The sequence below is a fragment of the Protobothrops mucrosquamatus genome, unplaced genomic scaffold (assembly GCF_001527695.2).
Source record: "Protobothrops mucrosquamatus isolate PMUCROS unplaced genomic scaffold, P.Mucros_1.0 scaffold420, whole genome shotgun sequence".
NCBI classification, from domain to species: domain Eukaryota; kingdom Metazoa; phylum Chordata; class Lepidosauria; order Squamata; family Viperidae; genus Protobothrops; species Protobothrops mucrosquamatus.
The window spans coordinates 720,741-737,764 of record NW_015386749.1 but is presented as its reverse complement, the minus strand read 5'-3'; the positions used below and the strand labels follow the sequence as shown (position 1 = coordinate 737,764).

Sequence of the window (17,024 nt, the reverse complement as noted above, 5' to 3'; positions counted from 1 at the left end):
TCATCTAACCTATCAAGCTCAAGTCTATAAATACTGTTCTGACATTCCTTTTGTAACCATTGAATTTTAAGTTTCTAAGCAGGGTTTTATTTGGAGTGTCCCTATGTGTACCCAAATCTTTATCAAAGCAAAGCCCTATACATGGTATAACCATTTAAATGATTGGCTTAATTTGCTTTTAGAGATCTTTTGCTTCCCTGACCTTCTGAGACAGCTTCTTGTCCTCTTATCCACCTGGTGTAAGGCAGTGGTTCTCTAAGTATACTGTAGTGATCCCCGCCCAAGATCCTTTCAGGGCTCTGCAAATTCAAATAAATTATTACACGACACACTAAAAATTCTACTTTAATTTATAATACAATAAATAGATATAATCTACATGAATCAAAGCTCTTTGGAGATCCTCCATCATTTTTAAGAATGCAAAGGGGTCTTGGAACCAAAATCTTTGAAAACATTGGTTAAGGAATAATTGTGGACCCAACATTTGACTTTAATCAGAGGTGAAACATCTAATTGTTTATGTTGATTTCCCAAAAGTCTTTATTTTGTTCCAGCTTTAATGTACATAGCCTTACTTCATCATTAAACCCCTTCTGGCAGACATCTATCTTTGCCCATTACATAAAAGAGCTTTCATATTAGCCAGATATAATATGCTACTATCTGCAATTCCCAAAGTGGCAAAAATCTGACTTCATTTTAATTAGGTACTGGATTGAAATTTAAACCATTTTCTTCTTTATTGTAATGACTCATATCTGTTGCTTTTAAACGTATGATTATATACCAGGAAAGGATGAAAATTTTATGCCAACCCTCAAGACATTTGGCAAAAAGTACCTCCAAAGTGCTGAACTAGAAATTAGGAACTAAGGATGGATAATGCTGAAACTATATATGATAATAAGGCAGGTGATCCAAAAGATTATTTGACTACACTTTGTAAGTGTACAGTTTCATTTCCTCAGGGAGAACAGGTGCCATTTACAGGTCTTGAGGGAAAAGGTTGGACTTCCATTACCTTATTCATAATGCAAGAACTGTATGCTAGAGAAGGAAATGCAAGCTTGCCTTTTATTTTCTCGTTGTTTTTACAACAGAAAGGTCTAGAACAGGGGTCTCCAAACTTGGCAACTTTAAGACTTGTGGACTTCTGGGAGTTGAAGTCCACAAGTCTTAAAAGTTGCCAAGGTTGAGGACCCCTGGTCTAGAAGATGTCACAATTATGTCATATCTGAAACTAAAGAGGATGCTGCAACAGTCGTTAAGTGTGAAAAACGGTCAGAAGTCACTTTTTCCAATTCACTTTTTTTGCTATGGTAACTTTGTAATAATTGTAAGTTGAGGACTACCTGTACTTCTTAGCCTTCTGTTCTGTCAGTGCTCAGATGAGCATGGTGACAAGACTGCCTTTTTTCAGCTGTGCATGACTGAACAACTTCACCCCTTCCTTAATGACCCAATTTCTGTGATTAATGCATATGGATGTCTTTGTAAGAAACCCAGAAACTGCAGTGGGTTCAGAGCTTGGAAGCTAGGATTGTTCCTCATTGAGAGTGTGTGACTGAGTAACACTGTCTACCTATTATCTTCTGAACTATATTCACTGTTTTTTTTTAAAAAAATCTTTATGAAGCAGATCCTAGAACTATCTCATTCAGTCATCAGTTGTGAACTACTGCTTATCTTCTACAAATAAGCACTGCCTAAAAAGAAAGCCAAGGTAGAAAAAACTATGGCCAGGCCTACTCAGTTTGGTACCATTCTATTCAATTCCGTTCCCCAGGAATATGCACTTTAAGAGAAACTTGAAAAGTTACTTATATAAGCAAGGATTCTGTTCCAAATTCTTCACTTTACTGATTTTTCATGATGCCCAGTCTACCTTCAATTTACTTTTATTTGCATTACTTATAAATTTATCTTTTTATTAATATGATTTTACTGTAATGTCTTTTTGCCTAACTATTCTCATTGTTGTATTATAAACCTCTATGGGATGACTTGCCAGGAATATGCAAGTAAAATTTGACAATAATTAACTAAAAAGTTAAATAAACAAGCAAGCACTGACATTAAAAATTCATGGAAAAATCAAACTCTAAATCTCTTAACTTTGAAATGCTTTTAAAAGGCATAACCACTAAAATGTTTTAATAGATTTAATAATGAATCAGGGCGTTTCTCATAAATGTGTTGGCAGCTGCTCTTAAAATTATAGCATGTTGCTATTGAATAGCATGTTGCTATTGAAATTGTTTATTCTTATGAGCTACAGTGAAATAATACAAATTAATTAAATAAATGAATAAACTACTGATGATTTCTCCAAACATAAGACAGTCATCAATCAATATGATTGCAATAGATTATCTGTGATCCCTGCCATTCTGCAATGACTTGATACAGGTAGTTCTCGACTTATGAAATTAAGGACCATTTGAAGTTGTGATGGACCTCCCCAAGGTTACTTGCGACCCAAACTTGAAGTTTCAACAGAGTTGTCCCTGCCTGCAATCTGACCAAACTTTGGGTACTTGGTAGCCGGTTTACATTTACAACTGTTTGCAGCACCAATGGTCTATCTACATATTTTATTATTTAAATCTCTCACTACCAAATGGCCTACTGATTTCAATTAGATCACTGTTTCAGAAAAAAAAATGCAACCATTATCCTCTAGGTTTAATTATTTTAAAGTAATCTTTTCTATTGCAACTGCTGTCCTCCAGATGTTAAACTTCAAGTGTCATTAACTCTATAATGATAGGAATTTAAGTCTTACATATGGTGGGAGCAAGAATGGAAAAGCAGAGGTATTCTCTCTAGAAAGTCAAGGTATTTGGAAATATTTACTCACAAAACAGGCATTACTAAAGCTATACTTTATAAAGCTTTATTATTATACAACATCAAATATCCAGTCCAAGTTTTTCAGACTTACAATTTTCTGAAATTTTCCCTCAATTTTCAAAAAGAACAAGCTGCTTCCAAAATCTAGCTGCTTCATACGAATAAACTATTTGCATCAGCAAAGTAATTTTAATCAAACCACTTCTTGGAATGATCTAGAGCAGGACTCATCAACCTTTTTGCCACATGTGGATTTTTAGGGCCATGATGAGAACATTATGGCTTGCCCATTCACAAAGCCTGCTTGTTTACAAAATGCTGTCATGATAGAATAGCCAGTCATAAAATGAAAATGCAAGGTAAGGGATGGAACTTGGTACCAAAGGAACAGCCTACAAGCACATCATGTTGGGGATCCCAGTTCTAGACAAACAGTCTAATTAAAATGGTCATCCCCCACAAGAAAGAAAAAAATCTTCAACACAAATGGAGCAAAAAACAAACTAATTCACACAGCCAAGAAATCTTTTTCGATCAAAATCTTTTAGATTCAGAATAACTCTGCTATTCAATCATATTTCCTGCCTTTGAAACATAAAGGGTTTAACCTCAAAGGGTAAACAGTGGGGCACCTTTAGAAGACTCTGAAAAAATATTTATTAAATTTTGACTATTGTGTGGATTCACATTGTTAATATTTAATCTCAGTGTCAACGTTGCTAACATCGGATGTTCTTGCTTTGACAACAGATGGAAATGTAGCCATCTTTTCTCTTTCGCTTTTAGAGTTAAATAATGCTGGGAGGGGGGATGTGGATGAGAGTCCAGTTAGTCATAACAACAATAACTCAGCCATAATTGAGGGATGTGATTTATGACTGTTAATTGGAGGGGATTGTGCTGTGCTACTTTGTGCCCAGGGGAGGGGAATTCAGTTTTTAGTTTTAATTGTGTAGTGCCAATACTTTGTTTCTCGAATAAAAGATTATTTAAGGTAAACAATGCCTCGAAGTTCTTTTAAAGAGTTTCATCTGTCGGAACCATGACACTCAGTTGCTTAATTGAAGCCTTGCAGATTTCTTTTTAAATATTTAGAAAGATTTCTTTTAAATTATTGGCTTTTTACTGATGCTTTCTTTTTCAGCTATGTGAAATTCACTTTTTTCCACTATAATCACCAGCTATAGAAAATAATTTGTTAGCATTGACTTTGATGTTTTAAATATTTCTGCTGCCTACATTTCCTTTTCCTTTTCTTCCTTTGTACTACAACCAACATCTGAGTTCAACTTGTAGTAGACTACAGTTCTTAACTACCCTAATTAAGACTAACAACTCTGACACTAAGCAAAGAAGTCACTAAATGGGAAATTACATGACTGCAACTCTGCTTTCCGACTAGAAAGAGTCATGACTATGGGTAGTTGAGTTAGGATGGCAATTGGGATACGAGTGCCATATGACTGCATTGTTTAGTGAGGCAATCCCTGCACTAGTCAAGCACAGATTGTGGATCATTTAGCAAGTACCTCTTACAACTTCATTCAACATGCAACAACCAAAATCAGTGGAGAAGCTAACAGGAATTTGCAAGTCCTAGATGATTTACAAAAAGGCCAGCAGGCAGTGCATGAGCACAGTGGGGCTTGCGATGCACAAGGATACATGGGTGGCTGGGGAGGTATGACACAAATGCAGTGAGGCTTGGGAAGAGTGCAAGGATATGAGAATGGTGGGAAAGATGTGGGATGAACACAGTTTAAAGCAACTATTGCTGGGTGGGGGAGGGTATACGAATGGTCTGGAGGCATGGCGCAAGTAGGGTAGGGTATGTGAGGGTGTGTAGCTAGCTGGCGAGTTACTGCAAAAGTGCAGAAGTGCTGGGAGAGGGGGTGCATATGGGAAAGATTTACCCAAGCAAGTTGTGACTTTCCCTGTTGGTATTCTCATTGACTTTCCTTATGGGAAGCCCAGAGGGAAGGTCACAAATCACAATCACTTGACCTCGGGACAAGTTGTACAATTGTTGTAAGTGTGAGCCAACTGTTCTTTGCCAGTGCTGGCACACACAATTTTAAAGACTGGTCATAACCACTGCTTGTTCTGCACTGTTGTAACTTCAAACAGTCACTGACCAAGTGGTCATTAACAGAGGATTACCTGTAGTCAATTTCACACCTTTGGTTTTTGTTTACATCCTAACCAATTTCCCACCCTTTGGAATGCTTGAGTGCCTGCTTATTATCTTATATACATCAAAACCAATGTGATTGTATCGCAACCTGGGGCTGGGAGCCATAGACATGTTATACAAACAGCTAACTCTCCTGAAATCCCTTTCTCTCCAATCTCTCTGATCTACAGGGAACGGAGGGAAAGGTTAGACAAAGGAAAGATTACTACTGAAATTGCTTGGTTTTTTTCTCACACTCCTCTCAACAGCACAAACATTGGAGAGAAATAAATTTCAAGAGAGTACTATAAACTATTTGCATAGTCTTGCCCAGAGCTTCCAGCCCTTGATTATTAGTTTGACTGTATTGGTTTTGATGTATACAAGAGAACTTTACTTTCTTGTAATCATTTTCTCTCCAATTTCTCTGTTCTGCAAGGGGCGGAAAAAAAACAAAGGTCTGGCACACTACAGTACATACTGACTGTAATCGTGATCATGTCATTGAGAGATCCTGCAAAAGTCATAAGTGTTTATAAATGGGCCATAAAGTTATTTTTAAAGTATGTTTTAACTTTAAATAGCCACTGAACAAATGGTCTGTAAGTGAAAGCTAACTTTATATCTGTTTTCTGATCAGAGAAATAATCATAATAACAATTCTTGAGGATAGAAATAAATATGTTCCTTTACCAGATTTGAATTTTCAGATTTCAGTGTTATCATAATGGATGAGAAGCAAAACGTCTTCAAAGAAAAATAAGAAAGTCCAGTTGGGACAACTATGACCTGGATGACTGAGAATCTCCATAGACATTTCAATGTTATGTTTAATCACAATAACATAACTGGAATTTCCTGACTATAATACAGCAAACCATGAAAGCAACAGTTAGGAAGGAGTTCCCCTCCAGTATGTGAAGAACTAGAATAAGAGATGAAGAAAGATGTAATTCTGATAGGAAAAAAAATGAAAAACAAAAACAAAAACAATGCAGAGGTTATACAAGCAACGTTTCTGTATCTATCCCTTCCTCCTCCCCTGTTGCAAACAAATAATGACTTTGTGCATAACACAGGTCCCCAAGCCCTGGGGCGCAGCCGACTCAGAAATGGCGAGGGTGCTCACCCGCGCAGCTCTCCTTGCCCAAATTGCAGCCCTCGTTGCTTGTGAAAATGGAACTGCGCACGTAAGCACGGCTACCTGCTGCTTACACGGAACCATTCCCCCTCTCCTCCCACTGCTGCCATCACTGTGCTGTCACCGGTACACAAAGCCAGAAAGGTTGGGGACCGCTGGTGTAAAATGACTCTGAAATGACACTATGTGAAGATATTCTAAGGATATTCTAAGAAAAAGATAAATTACAAGAGATTATTGTTAAACAAAGACTACTAAAACAAATGTATTATGGTCTGGCTAGCACTTATTCTTTCTAGGATTTTCTTCTGTCCTCTGAGTATAGGACTGATGCTGGAGAAAATTGTAGGAGAGTCTAAAGGGGTCTTTAAAGAGAACTACAAGGAGAAGTAAATAATTGGGTGAGTCACCTGTCAATGTAAAATGTAATGAGTAATGTAAAACACAATGAGTAGAAAATAAGAAAGATTCTTTTCCCCCTTTTATTAAATTGAACCTTGGGCTATCCAAAGAGGATAAACAAAGGGAGATTTAGAATTAGCAAATGGAAATACTTCTTTATATAACATCAGTTTAGCTAAAAAAAATTGCTGTCACAAAATATGCCTATCAACATAGATTACTTTAAAAAAATACAATTGTGGAGTGGGGAGGAGAGAAACAAGCTTTCAGTTGTTTTGAATGTATGTTACTTCTACAAGCAAAGGTGGGATATTTTTAAATCTGGGTACTACACAGGGAACAGAGCCAGCTTGGTATAGTGCAGGGGCTGGCAACCTTAAACACTCAAAGAGCCACTTGGACCCATTTCCCACAGAAAACACTGGGAGCCGCAAAACCCTTTTGACATCTAAAATGAAGATAACACTGCATGTATCCGGTAGCCCCCGGTCAGGCTGGGAAGGGAACTCCTGGGGACGGTGTCACAGAAGGGGGCCTGAGAGCTAGGCAGGCAGCGAGCTTGTGATCGCGCTCAGAGAGAAAGAGAGAGAGAGTGGCACTTGTTCTCTCTCTCTCTCTCTCTCTGCCCTTGGTCTGCCAGTCCTCTTCCCCCACTCACTGTGTTTGTGTGTTTGCGAGAGAGAGACAGAAACAGAGAGGCACTTGCGCTTCCCTTCTCCCTCCCTCCCTCTCTCTCTTTCTGTCTCCCCCACCCCGATCTTCTGCTCACCTCACATTCTTCTCTGACAAGCTGATTGGGCTGGCTTTATATCAGCTCTTTTCTCCTGCCATTGCTGCGTCTCCCTCTTCCTTCCCGGGAATTCCGGCACGCCTTCCCGGCCAGCGGGGCCAACAGTAGCGCCGGCTGGGGATCGCAGGGGCTGTGCTCCGTCGGGGCCGCAGCTTGCGGGAGGGCTGGCCCGCTCAGCGGAGGCACCGGTGGGCCGTTCCCAGGGGGATCCCGGGGCTGCCACGCATGGCTCCCCGACCACGTGCGCCTTGGACCGGGCCAGCCCAGGAAAGGGACTTCCTGCCCGCACTTCTCCCAGGGGGCGGGACGCCTGGGCGCAGGGCCAATCAGGAGTCCCGCGAGGGGGTAAGGCCACATGAGAGAGAGAGAGAGAGAGAGAGAGAGGTGCAAGTGCCTCTCTCTGTCTCTGTCTCTCTGCAAATGGCAGAGGAGGCTGGGAGCCACAGGAGAAGGCTGAAAGAGCCATGACCCGTGGTGTAGTGCTTAAGCACCAGGAGATGGTGAGCTTTCATTCCATTTTAGGTATGGAGCAAGCTGGATGACCTATTCAGCTCTGAGAAGCAGACTAGAACATTGCAGGGATTAGACTAGGACTAGGTAGTCATGAGTTAACACTGACTTGAAGGCACGTACACGTGAAAAAAAAGTAAAGGAACAAGTCTTATATGGCCTTTCCAATATGGATTTGAGTTGCTATTTATCACAATGGAAAAGTGTACCTGATCCAAAGTCTCTTCCTCTCCAAATATGTCTTTGTTCTGGTATTGAATATTGGGTGATTTTGGGGCCAGGCATTATTGTAAATGCCTGACTTCCACATGGGACAAGATTGATGATAAAATGAGAAAAGGGAATAAAGAATACCACGTAGGAAATCCGAGCTTTTCAGCGTAATAAATGTCTACTTGCTTTGTGAGTTGTCTGCAACTTGGAAAAATGGGCTAATTAAACATCATCCAATCAAATCATGTTTGTGCGAGGCAGTCCCACAGCTAGACACGTTTAGTTGCGAGGAAGCCCCATTGAATTGGATCGGATAGTTGCCGAGAAAACATGCGTAAAATCACACAGCCTTCAATTACTGTCAGGAATTATACCAGTCTTCATCACCTTTTCCGGAGATGGGAGAAGCAGCAATCTGGCGCGTCTAAAGGGCAGGAGAAGACTCGATTTGGCATTTTAAACCCGCGTTTGCATTTCCAAACATTTCAGTTTCAAACATTGCACTTCCCCTTTTCTCTCTTGCTGAACTTCCCTCTTAAAATCCGAAAGCTCACTAGGACGTCGCGGAAGAACCAACGATCTTATGCCACGCCTCCTGCTGCCATAGTAACAAGGTCGAGGCCCCCGAGGCAGAAAACCAAACCCCTCCTTTTCGGTTGGTACCCAGCTACGCCTGCGCACTGCACTTGAGCGTCGGTTTGTCTGGTTTCTATGACAACGACTCCAGTTCTAAGTTTTCGGTGGCCGGAGACAAGATGAAGCTGAAGCGGTTCTTGCTGCGATATTACCCGCCGGGTGCGGAAAGGTTCACGGCAGAGTTGGGAGGGAGGGAGAGAGGCAGTTGCGGATGCCGAACTCCTGTGGGAAGAGAGCTCGGCGGGGAAGGACCGTGACGATGGGGAAAGCGACAAAGCCTTGGGTGCGGGCAAACGGAGGCTGTGGGAGGACCGGCAGTATGGAAAAGGATAACGGGGAGAGCGAAGGTGGAGTGGCGGGACGCGCTCTACAACAGGAACGGGGATGGTGGAAGTGCAGGAGGAAAGACCCAGAGAAAAGGCAATGAGCGAATGGAGAGCAAAGTTTCACTGCACCTGACTTTATTGTGCAGCTGAAGTTTACCAGGCCCGTTGTGGACTTGAAAGTAAATTAAGTGGGATTAGATAGATAGATAGATAGATAGATAGATAGATAGATAGATAGATAGATAGATAGATAGATGATAGATAGATAGATAGATAGATAGATGATAGATAGATAGATAGATAGATAGATAGATAGATGATAGATAGATAGATAGATAGATAGATAGATAGATGATAGATAGATAGATAGATAGATAGATAGATGATAGATAGATAGATAGATAGATAGATGATAGATAGATAGATAGATAGATAGATAGATGATAGATGATAGATAGATAGATAGATAGATAGATAGATAGATGATAGATAGATAGATAGATAGATAGATAGATAGATAGATAGATAGATGATAGATAGATAGATAGATAGATAGATGAGAGAGAGAGAGAGAGAGATGATTAACCAAATTGGTAAACAGAATTGGTATGGAAGTACTGTTTTAATTTTTTTTTAAATTAAGCTGCTTTGTCTCCTATAACTCAGTTTCATATGGCTGGAAATATTTAAGTATTTTAAAAACTCATTTGAATGTTACATGCATTAAAATTGTTAATATTTTAAAGCAACTGTTGGAGCAAAGAACCAAAATAATTATGTTGGATGCTGTTAACTCTGTGCCCTAGAGTATATATCACTTTTTCACTTTAAAGCAGTTTAAAAGTTTTTCTGATGCATTAGATGATAGTTAAATACTTCAGATGTACTAACAAATGATTCAAACAGTGCCAATTTAATTGATTGGCTCAGAATATAATTTTTATGTTGGGAAGTCCACAGGTCAAATGCTCTTGCCGTGAATGTAGTTTCATGCAAGTACTGTAGTATAGTTTCAGAAATCAAACTAATAATCATAAAGACAGTATTTGCTGTATGTTGAATGGAATTTCCATTTTTCTAGTATTCAAACTTTAGAACTTTGTTGTGGGTTTGTTCTCGTAAAGGGCAGTTTCTATTATACTATGTTGATTGTAATAAAGTCTAAGTTGACTTTAAATATTATCTGCAAGGAATACAGCTAGTTAGAATATGTAGTGCAGGGGTCCCCAACCTGTGGGCCGTGGCCGTTTGGCCCACTACTGGGCCGCAGCTACTTGGCCCACTACCGGGCTGCATAAAGAGATGGCCAGTGCACGTGCACATGTGCATGCACTCATCCCCCCACACTCGCACTTGTGCCGCCCCAAGCATCCTGCCGGCACTAGCACCATCCTGCCCCAGCACTAGCGCCTCCCCGAGCATCCCGCTGGCACTAGCGCCTCTGAACATCCCGCTGGCACTAGCGCCACCCCACCCCAAAGTGTCCCACTGGCACTAGTGCCACCCATAGCATCCTGCCAGTGCTAGTGCCGCCACATTTGCTGCACTCTTGCCCGCGCAGCCCCGTTTGCACGTGCGCATACGCTTGCACGCGCACATAGCAATGCCTGCCTCCCTTTCCGGGCCACCAAACCAAAAAGGTTGGAGACCTCTGATATAGTGCACCAGATGCATTTATTTACAAAATATGCTTCTATGTAGGAAGAAGCACGGATGTAGCATCTTTCTACAACACCTTAAAGCAGTTATGTCTTTCTTGAGATCGCTTAGGATTGCTTTGCAGCAGTACTTCTCAACCTGTTGTCCATGGACTGCTGGGGGAGTGCGCGATATCATTACAGGGGGTCCACAAAGGCTTGAAGAAATTTTATTATTTAAATCTTGAGTTAAGTCTTGGGGGTCTGTGACCACAAAAGGTATTTAAAGGGGGTCCATAGTGAAGAAAAGTTTGAGAACCACTGCTTTACAGTATTTCAGGTAGGTATTATATCTGTGCTTCTGCATGCTCCAAAAAATTGTTTCAAGATTGAATCCAAAGTGCTGTCCAGCCTATTTATTACAGTATGTGCTCAAAACAGTGGATTTTTTTAAACAATTCTCCAAAATCACCCATCTATAAAATCCTTCTCACCTACGATTCAGAAATGGAGTATAAGTGGTAATAGGAAAGGGGATTATACCTTGAGGAAACCAAGTTTATGTATATTCAACTAGTTGAAAGTTTTGGTGCCCTGGTTTATGCCCTGCAGTGTGACAGAAACAGCAATAGAAATGCTACTTGAAAACAGTTTTTATTAAAAGAAAGGCCCATTTCTATAGTGCTTATGATTAGAAACTATCTCAACATGGAATTCATAATTATACTGTTTTGCTTCTTCAAAGGCATTATTTTGGAATATATTCAAAGTGGAGAACTGAAAACCAAATCCATAGATTTACTAGATCTCAATACTGCGTGAGTATTATATTTTATTATAACACTAGGACTATTAAGTAATGCACACAGATACAGTATGCTGAACAGAAAAAATACTACTTTTTAATGTTTGTGATGTTAATCTAGGTTTGTTTATTTAAGACAAAGATATGAATGCCTAATCCTATCTCCTTTGGCATACCTGACATATACTGCAGCTGTTAGTTTCTTTATGAATTTTTTGTGGGCTTAAAACGCATAATATTATAGAATTGGAAAGGGCTATTTAGGACACTGAGTCCAACAATTCTGCAGAAATTCCAGTTAACCATCTCTAGAAAATGACTGTCCAGTCTTTGCTTGAAACATCCAACACAGTGGAACATACCCTACTTCCTGTCATCATGGATTTTTTTTCATCGTTTGCCATGATTCAGATGATACCTGGCAAATCCTCTTTGTTTACATACTTTATTTCCAAGTGAAAACTTATCCATATGTGAGACTCTTTTATATACCTCCTTCATAAACTGTATATTGATATTTAGTGGTATTGTACATTTAACATTTCAAAAGACTTGAGGCTATTTTCAGAGTGGTTGAATTAAAAAAAATAGATGGAATGTAAAAAATTTAACTCCTTATGATACATTCTGAGAAGCTCTACACCAAAGAGTATATTTTTTGTGAGGGTGGGGATAGGAAGGAGACAAGTAAACATGGTGGAGGAAATTAAAAGAAGATCAAATACATTTTTGTATAAATTAAAACATTATGCCATTGAAGTAATTAAATTCTTATTTGAAAAACTGATTTCAAAGTTCTCCTATGTTTAAGAAAACAGTTTTACGATTAGTGTAATTTCAAATGAATTGATCAGAAATAGAGAAGCTACCTAATGAGAAAACTCAAATTTTGTATTTATTGTGAGAAAAGCTGTTATATGCCAATCCTACGCATGTTTACTCAGAAGTAAGTTCCACCAAGTTCAATATTTCATTTCTTAAATTTGCATGTTGCTTTTCTACCATATGACTTGGAAGGTGACTTACAATATATAATACAGAAAAGATATAAAATAATAGAAAAGATTCAAATAATAGAAATAAAACCTGCACTAATGAAATAATTAACTAAAGATAGATGAAAGCAGGTATTTGCTCAAACAGAATTATCTCATGGGACCAAAGCAGCTTATTTATGAAGCCAAAAACATGTATGGAAAAAAATGTTCTGGAGGTAGATTGTCATAAAAGGAACTAAATGGCCACCTTTGTCAATGAATTCCTGTACTAGGAACCCACTACAAGAAACATCTTCTCTTGAGATTTAAAACTGATCAATCTGTAAGAGTAAAGCAGTATTTGCTTTCAGCAACTTGACTGAGAAATCTTGGATTTAATTCAGTAAAGCTTCTAGAAAAGTCTTATTTGAACTAAACGAGTCTTGCTCCTTTTTTAGTGTACAGACAATTACCGTGTTAGAGAAGACTGTTCCAAACAATTAGGTTTAAAAGGTTAGAGCAATTATTGAAAACCTGATTGATATTATTTAGCAATTCATATATCTAAGCTGCATACATATAAAATGTTATAATTATCTATGGTCCTAAGAAAGATTAAAAACCTTATTAGCTTTAATGTAATTGCTGAGATGTATAAACCAGCAAGAAGGATTTTGTTTTTCATAAAAGAATGGTAGATGGTGGTAAGGGAGACTTCCATAATATATATTTTTTAAAAAACCCTAAAAATAAGTTTTTAAGTATGTGCTATAGAATTCTTCCATCACCACCACCGTATCATCATATGTGGAATCTGACACATTAGAAATAGGTTTCACTGATCAGATTGCTAAATAGTTGAGTGAACACTATAAAATATTACAGTTATGCATAATTCATTTTTATATTTATTTTTGTAAACTGCTGCTGAAATATTCCGTATGTTAAAGAAGCATGTCTTACTCAACTTCAAATTTGAGTTTACTTTAATTTAACATTATTTACTGCAGCTTCCATCATTCCCAGAAAAACCAACACTGGCATGATGGATGTTGAGAATAGGAACAATTATCTAATTAAGATAACTGAACAGCATTCTTGAGTGTTTGTCAGAAGATGAAAAATGTGTTTTAAAATGTACTTTAGAACTGATGTAGAAGCCTTAGTAGAAGATATTAGAAAAGCAGAACCTCTCATCACACAGTCACGGAAAGATCAGGTTGTACATTTAATTCTACGATTGCAAGAGAAGCTAGGACAAGTGGACCACAAGTTCTATCTTTTTAAGGTAAGAGTCATTAGGTATTTTTTTAGTCATGCAATAAAGAATCTTTGTATTGTATTTTGAAATATTGTTTCCTATCTTTCTTTCTGTGAGTGCTAATATAAGAAAACAAAATAAAATGGAGAGGCAAACAGCTGCACTCTACTTAAAAAGTGAAACTGCATTGCAACACTTTGTTGCAAATCTTACTTGATACTTTAATTCCTACTTTTTTGCAGATAAGAAATATAGATATGTAATCTTTGATTCTTTCATTTTCATTCTGAAAAAAAATCAAAATTTCAGCTACAATACTGTGATCCACTAAGCCACAGGTAAATAGTCTGAGGCTGGAAAGTCTTGGCTATGGCCAATAGATTCTTCCCAAAGATTGTCTCTCCCCCTCTCTCCCCCCCCTCTCTCTGTCTGTCTGTCTGTCTGTCTGTCTGTCTGTCTGTCTGTCTGTCTGTCTGTCTCTCTCTCTCTCTCTCTCTCTCTCTCTCTCTCTCTCTCTCAAATTTACATAGCCACCCATTTCATTGAGGCGACTTTGAATGGTGCACAGCAATAGATGAAAAATATAAAACAATGAGTACAAATTTGAAAAATCCTAGTAATAAATATCTTTAAGAACCCCAAATACAATCAAAATGGAGGGAGAATAAGAAATGCCCCCTTCAACACTGGAACCATCTAGCCAAGTCTCCGGTTCCCTGGGAGCTCCAGGCCTGGTCATATAAGCATGTACTTATGGAATGTCAAGATGAGGATGAGTTCAGTGTAATTTTGTGAGAGGGAAGTTATATAAGGTGGGCACCATAACAGAGAAAGCATGTTTCCTGGGATCCACCAAATGTAGATCCCTGGCCCTGGCCAATGATGCCTGCAGCATGCCTTTTGTTACTATGCCATTTTTGATGTGATAAAAGGAAATAAATGATTTGAGAATAAATTTATCAGTTGTTTTTCATTAAATGTAAATAAAATGAAAATAAATTTAGCTATTGTCCTGGTCTCACACTGAAATGTATCTCTGTTATATCATTCAAACACTGTATGACTCTTGACAGGAAAAAAATGTGTGTCCCTGCATTAAAGTGAAAAAAGATGATTACAATAGATTGGTCTTTTTTAGAAGATAGACTCTTGGCTATTCAGGCAGCTAGCAGGAAAAGATTTATTAAACTTTTAATGAAACAATTTAGATGGCTAAATTATTGGGTAAGATGGCAACATCTAGAAAATCTTTAAAAAACTGTCCTGCTTAATATTTCAATAGGAAATCACCCTAAAATTCCAAGATTATAAAATCCCAAGATTAAATTTAATGGAAAATCATGAAAAAAGCAATGGTGAACTATTTCTGTTTTCTTGAAAAACTAAAGCAAACTATATAGAGAACCATTATGATGTTAGGGTTAATGTACCAACCTAAAAACTAGGAGACTGAGTTCTAGGCTTCCTTAGGGATGAAAGCCAGTTGGATGGCATTGGGTCAGTCTCTCACCGCAAACACACCTCACAAGGTTATTATTGTGAGGAAAATAGGAGGCAGGAGTATTAAGTATGTTCTCTACCTTTTGTTGACCAAATATTTTAAAAGGGTGGAATAATAATACATATATTAAAGATTTCAGGGAATTTCTATTTTATAAATGGTTTATTTCTATCCTTTTCTGAAATTGCAATATCTCATTGACAAAGCTAGATGGCAGTGTTGAGCTATTTTAAATGGACTAATATTGGATTCCAGCTACAGTAGTCTCTGAAGGGCATGCAGTTCCAAGATACCTCAACTGAAAGGAAGATTTGCAGTGGGAGACAATGTAATTTGAAAATAAGTTGTAGTACCTGCTATTCATGTGTTTGCTATGTTAAGCTAAGTGGTTAAGTGATGTACTATGATCCATAAAGCATTAACATCTAATGTGAACTAGAGATATAAATGTCCGTAGATATCTTTTATCCTAAAATGCTATGAATTTGCTTAAATTGCTGTGACTAGATTCTGCCATGAGATATATGGCGCCAATCAATGCAAATTGTTGGCATCTGTTGTCAGCCAGAAATGTAGGTAAAAAAATGTACTTTAAGAAGAGTTAAAAATTACTGCAGTATATAAAAGTACATTCATGCTAAGTTGTGATTACAGAGTATATGCAAAGGAGAGGTGCATAAAACAATTACTGTATACAGGTGCGGTAGCAACTGGTTGCGGGCTTGCAGATTCTCCACACCCCCTGCGGCTAATTTTACCCTGCCTGGGACCCTAAATGGGTCTAAGTCGCCCCGTAGAGGCGACGAAGAAAGAAGGGTGCTCCAGCAATTCTAGAACGGCTGCAGCCGTTCCGTTCGACTTGGGAAAGCCTTCTAACCCGACAGGAGAAAGGCTGGCTGTATTGCATCGACCAGCCCAAGCTACTAGAAACCAAAGTCCAAAAGCACTAACCAGCACAACTGTGAACAGTGTGCTTGAAACTGGGTGAGGAATTCGATCTTCTCTTTTCTATTCTACATTTAATTTCCTGGAAAGCAAAATACCTCTGAAAGGGAAGGAGGGGATTTCCGCCCCACCCTTATACTAACGGAAGCGGCAAATTAATCTTTTTATGGAGGATCAAAAAATATGAAATTGAAAAACAAATAGTTGCTGACATCTAGTGGTGGATGAAGACTATGACAGCTATGACTTTAATATAAGACTTGGCAAAATCTGGGAAAAGCTAATCTGTGTTTGTGACCTTCAAAGTTTTAACAACAAAGAACAGCTGTGACAAAAAAAGACAATAATCTGGGCTGTAGACAAAGAGAATTATAAATTTCAGGGAAAAAAATCTTTTTTGAACTATTTGGATTACAAATATATATTTAATTGGGACTCTAACACTATTTGCAGAGAAAAGAAAGGAAGAGAAAAACTCAAATTATTGGCCATCATGGATCAGAGACATGTAGAAAGAACATATCAAGAAAATATAAATATAAATATTTCACATACTGCAATTAATTCAAACAATAAAGACTTTAAACTACAAAGAAATCCAAAATAACTTTGAAAATATAATTTATTTATTTATTTATTTATTTATTATTCGAATTTATATCCCGCCCTTCTCCTTGCGGACTCAGGGCGGCTGACAATCGATTAAAAAACACCAATAACAATTACAAAATTAAAATTAATTAAAAAGAAATATTTAAATATTGTCTGATTAAAATATAATTAAAACCCCTCTAAAAATTGCCCTAGGCCAGTCCCGCTTGTTGGAATAGCCATGTCTTAAGGGCGCGGCG

The 17,024-nt window shown here is 38.2% G+C and overlaps 1 protein-coding gene across 1 annotated transcript in view; it reads left to right on the top strand.

Annotated features, from left to right (window-relative positions):
* Positions 1-8,795: 8,795 nt before the first annotated feature.
* The window catches only part of DAW1 (dynein assembly factor with WD repeats 1), a 24,768-nt gene continuing 16,539 nt past the window's right edge, over positions 8,796-17,024 (top strand). Inside the window, exons 1-3 of the mRNA XM_015816294.2 lie at positions 8,796-8,880; positions 11,430-11,502; positions 13,613-13,754. Of these exons, the coding sequence (XP_015671780.1) occupies positions 8,841-8,880; positions 11,430-11,502; positions 13,613-13,754 (255 nt within the window). The 5' untranslated portion in view covers positions 8,796-8,840. The remainder of the gene's footprint in view (positions 8,881-11,429; positions 11,503-13,612; positions 13,755-17,024) is intronic.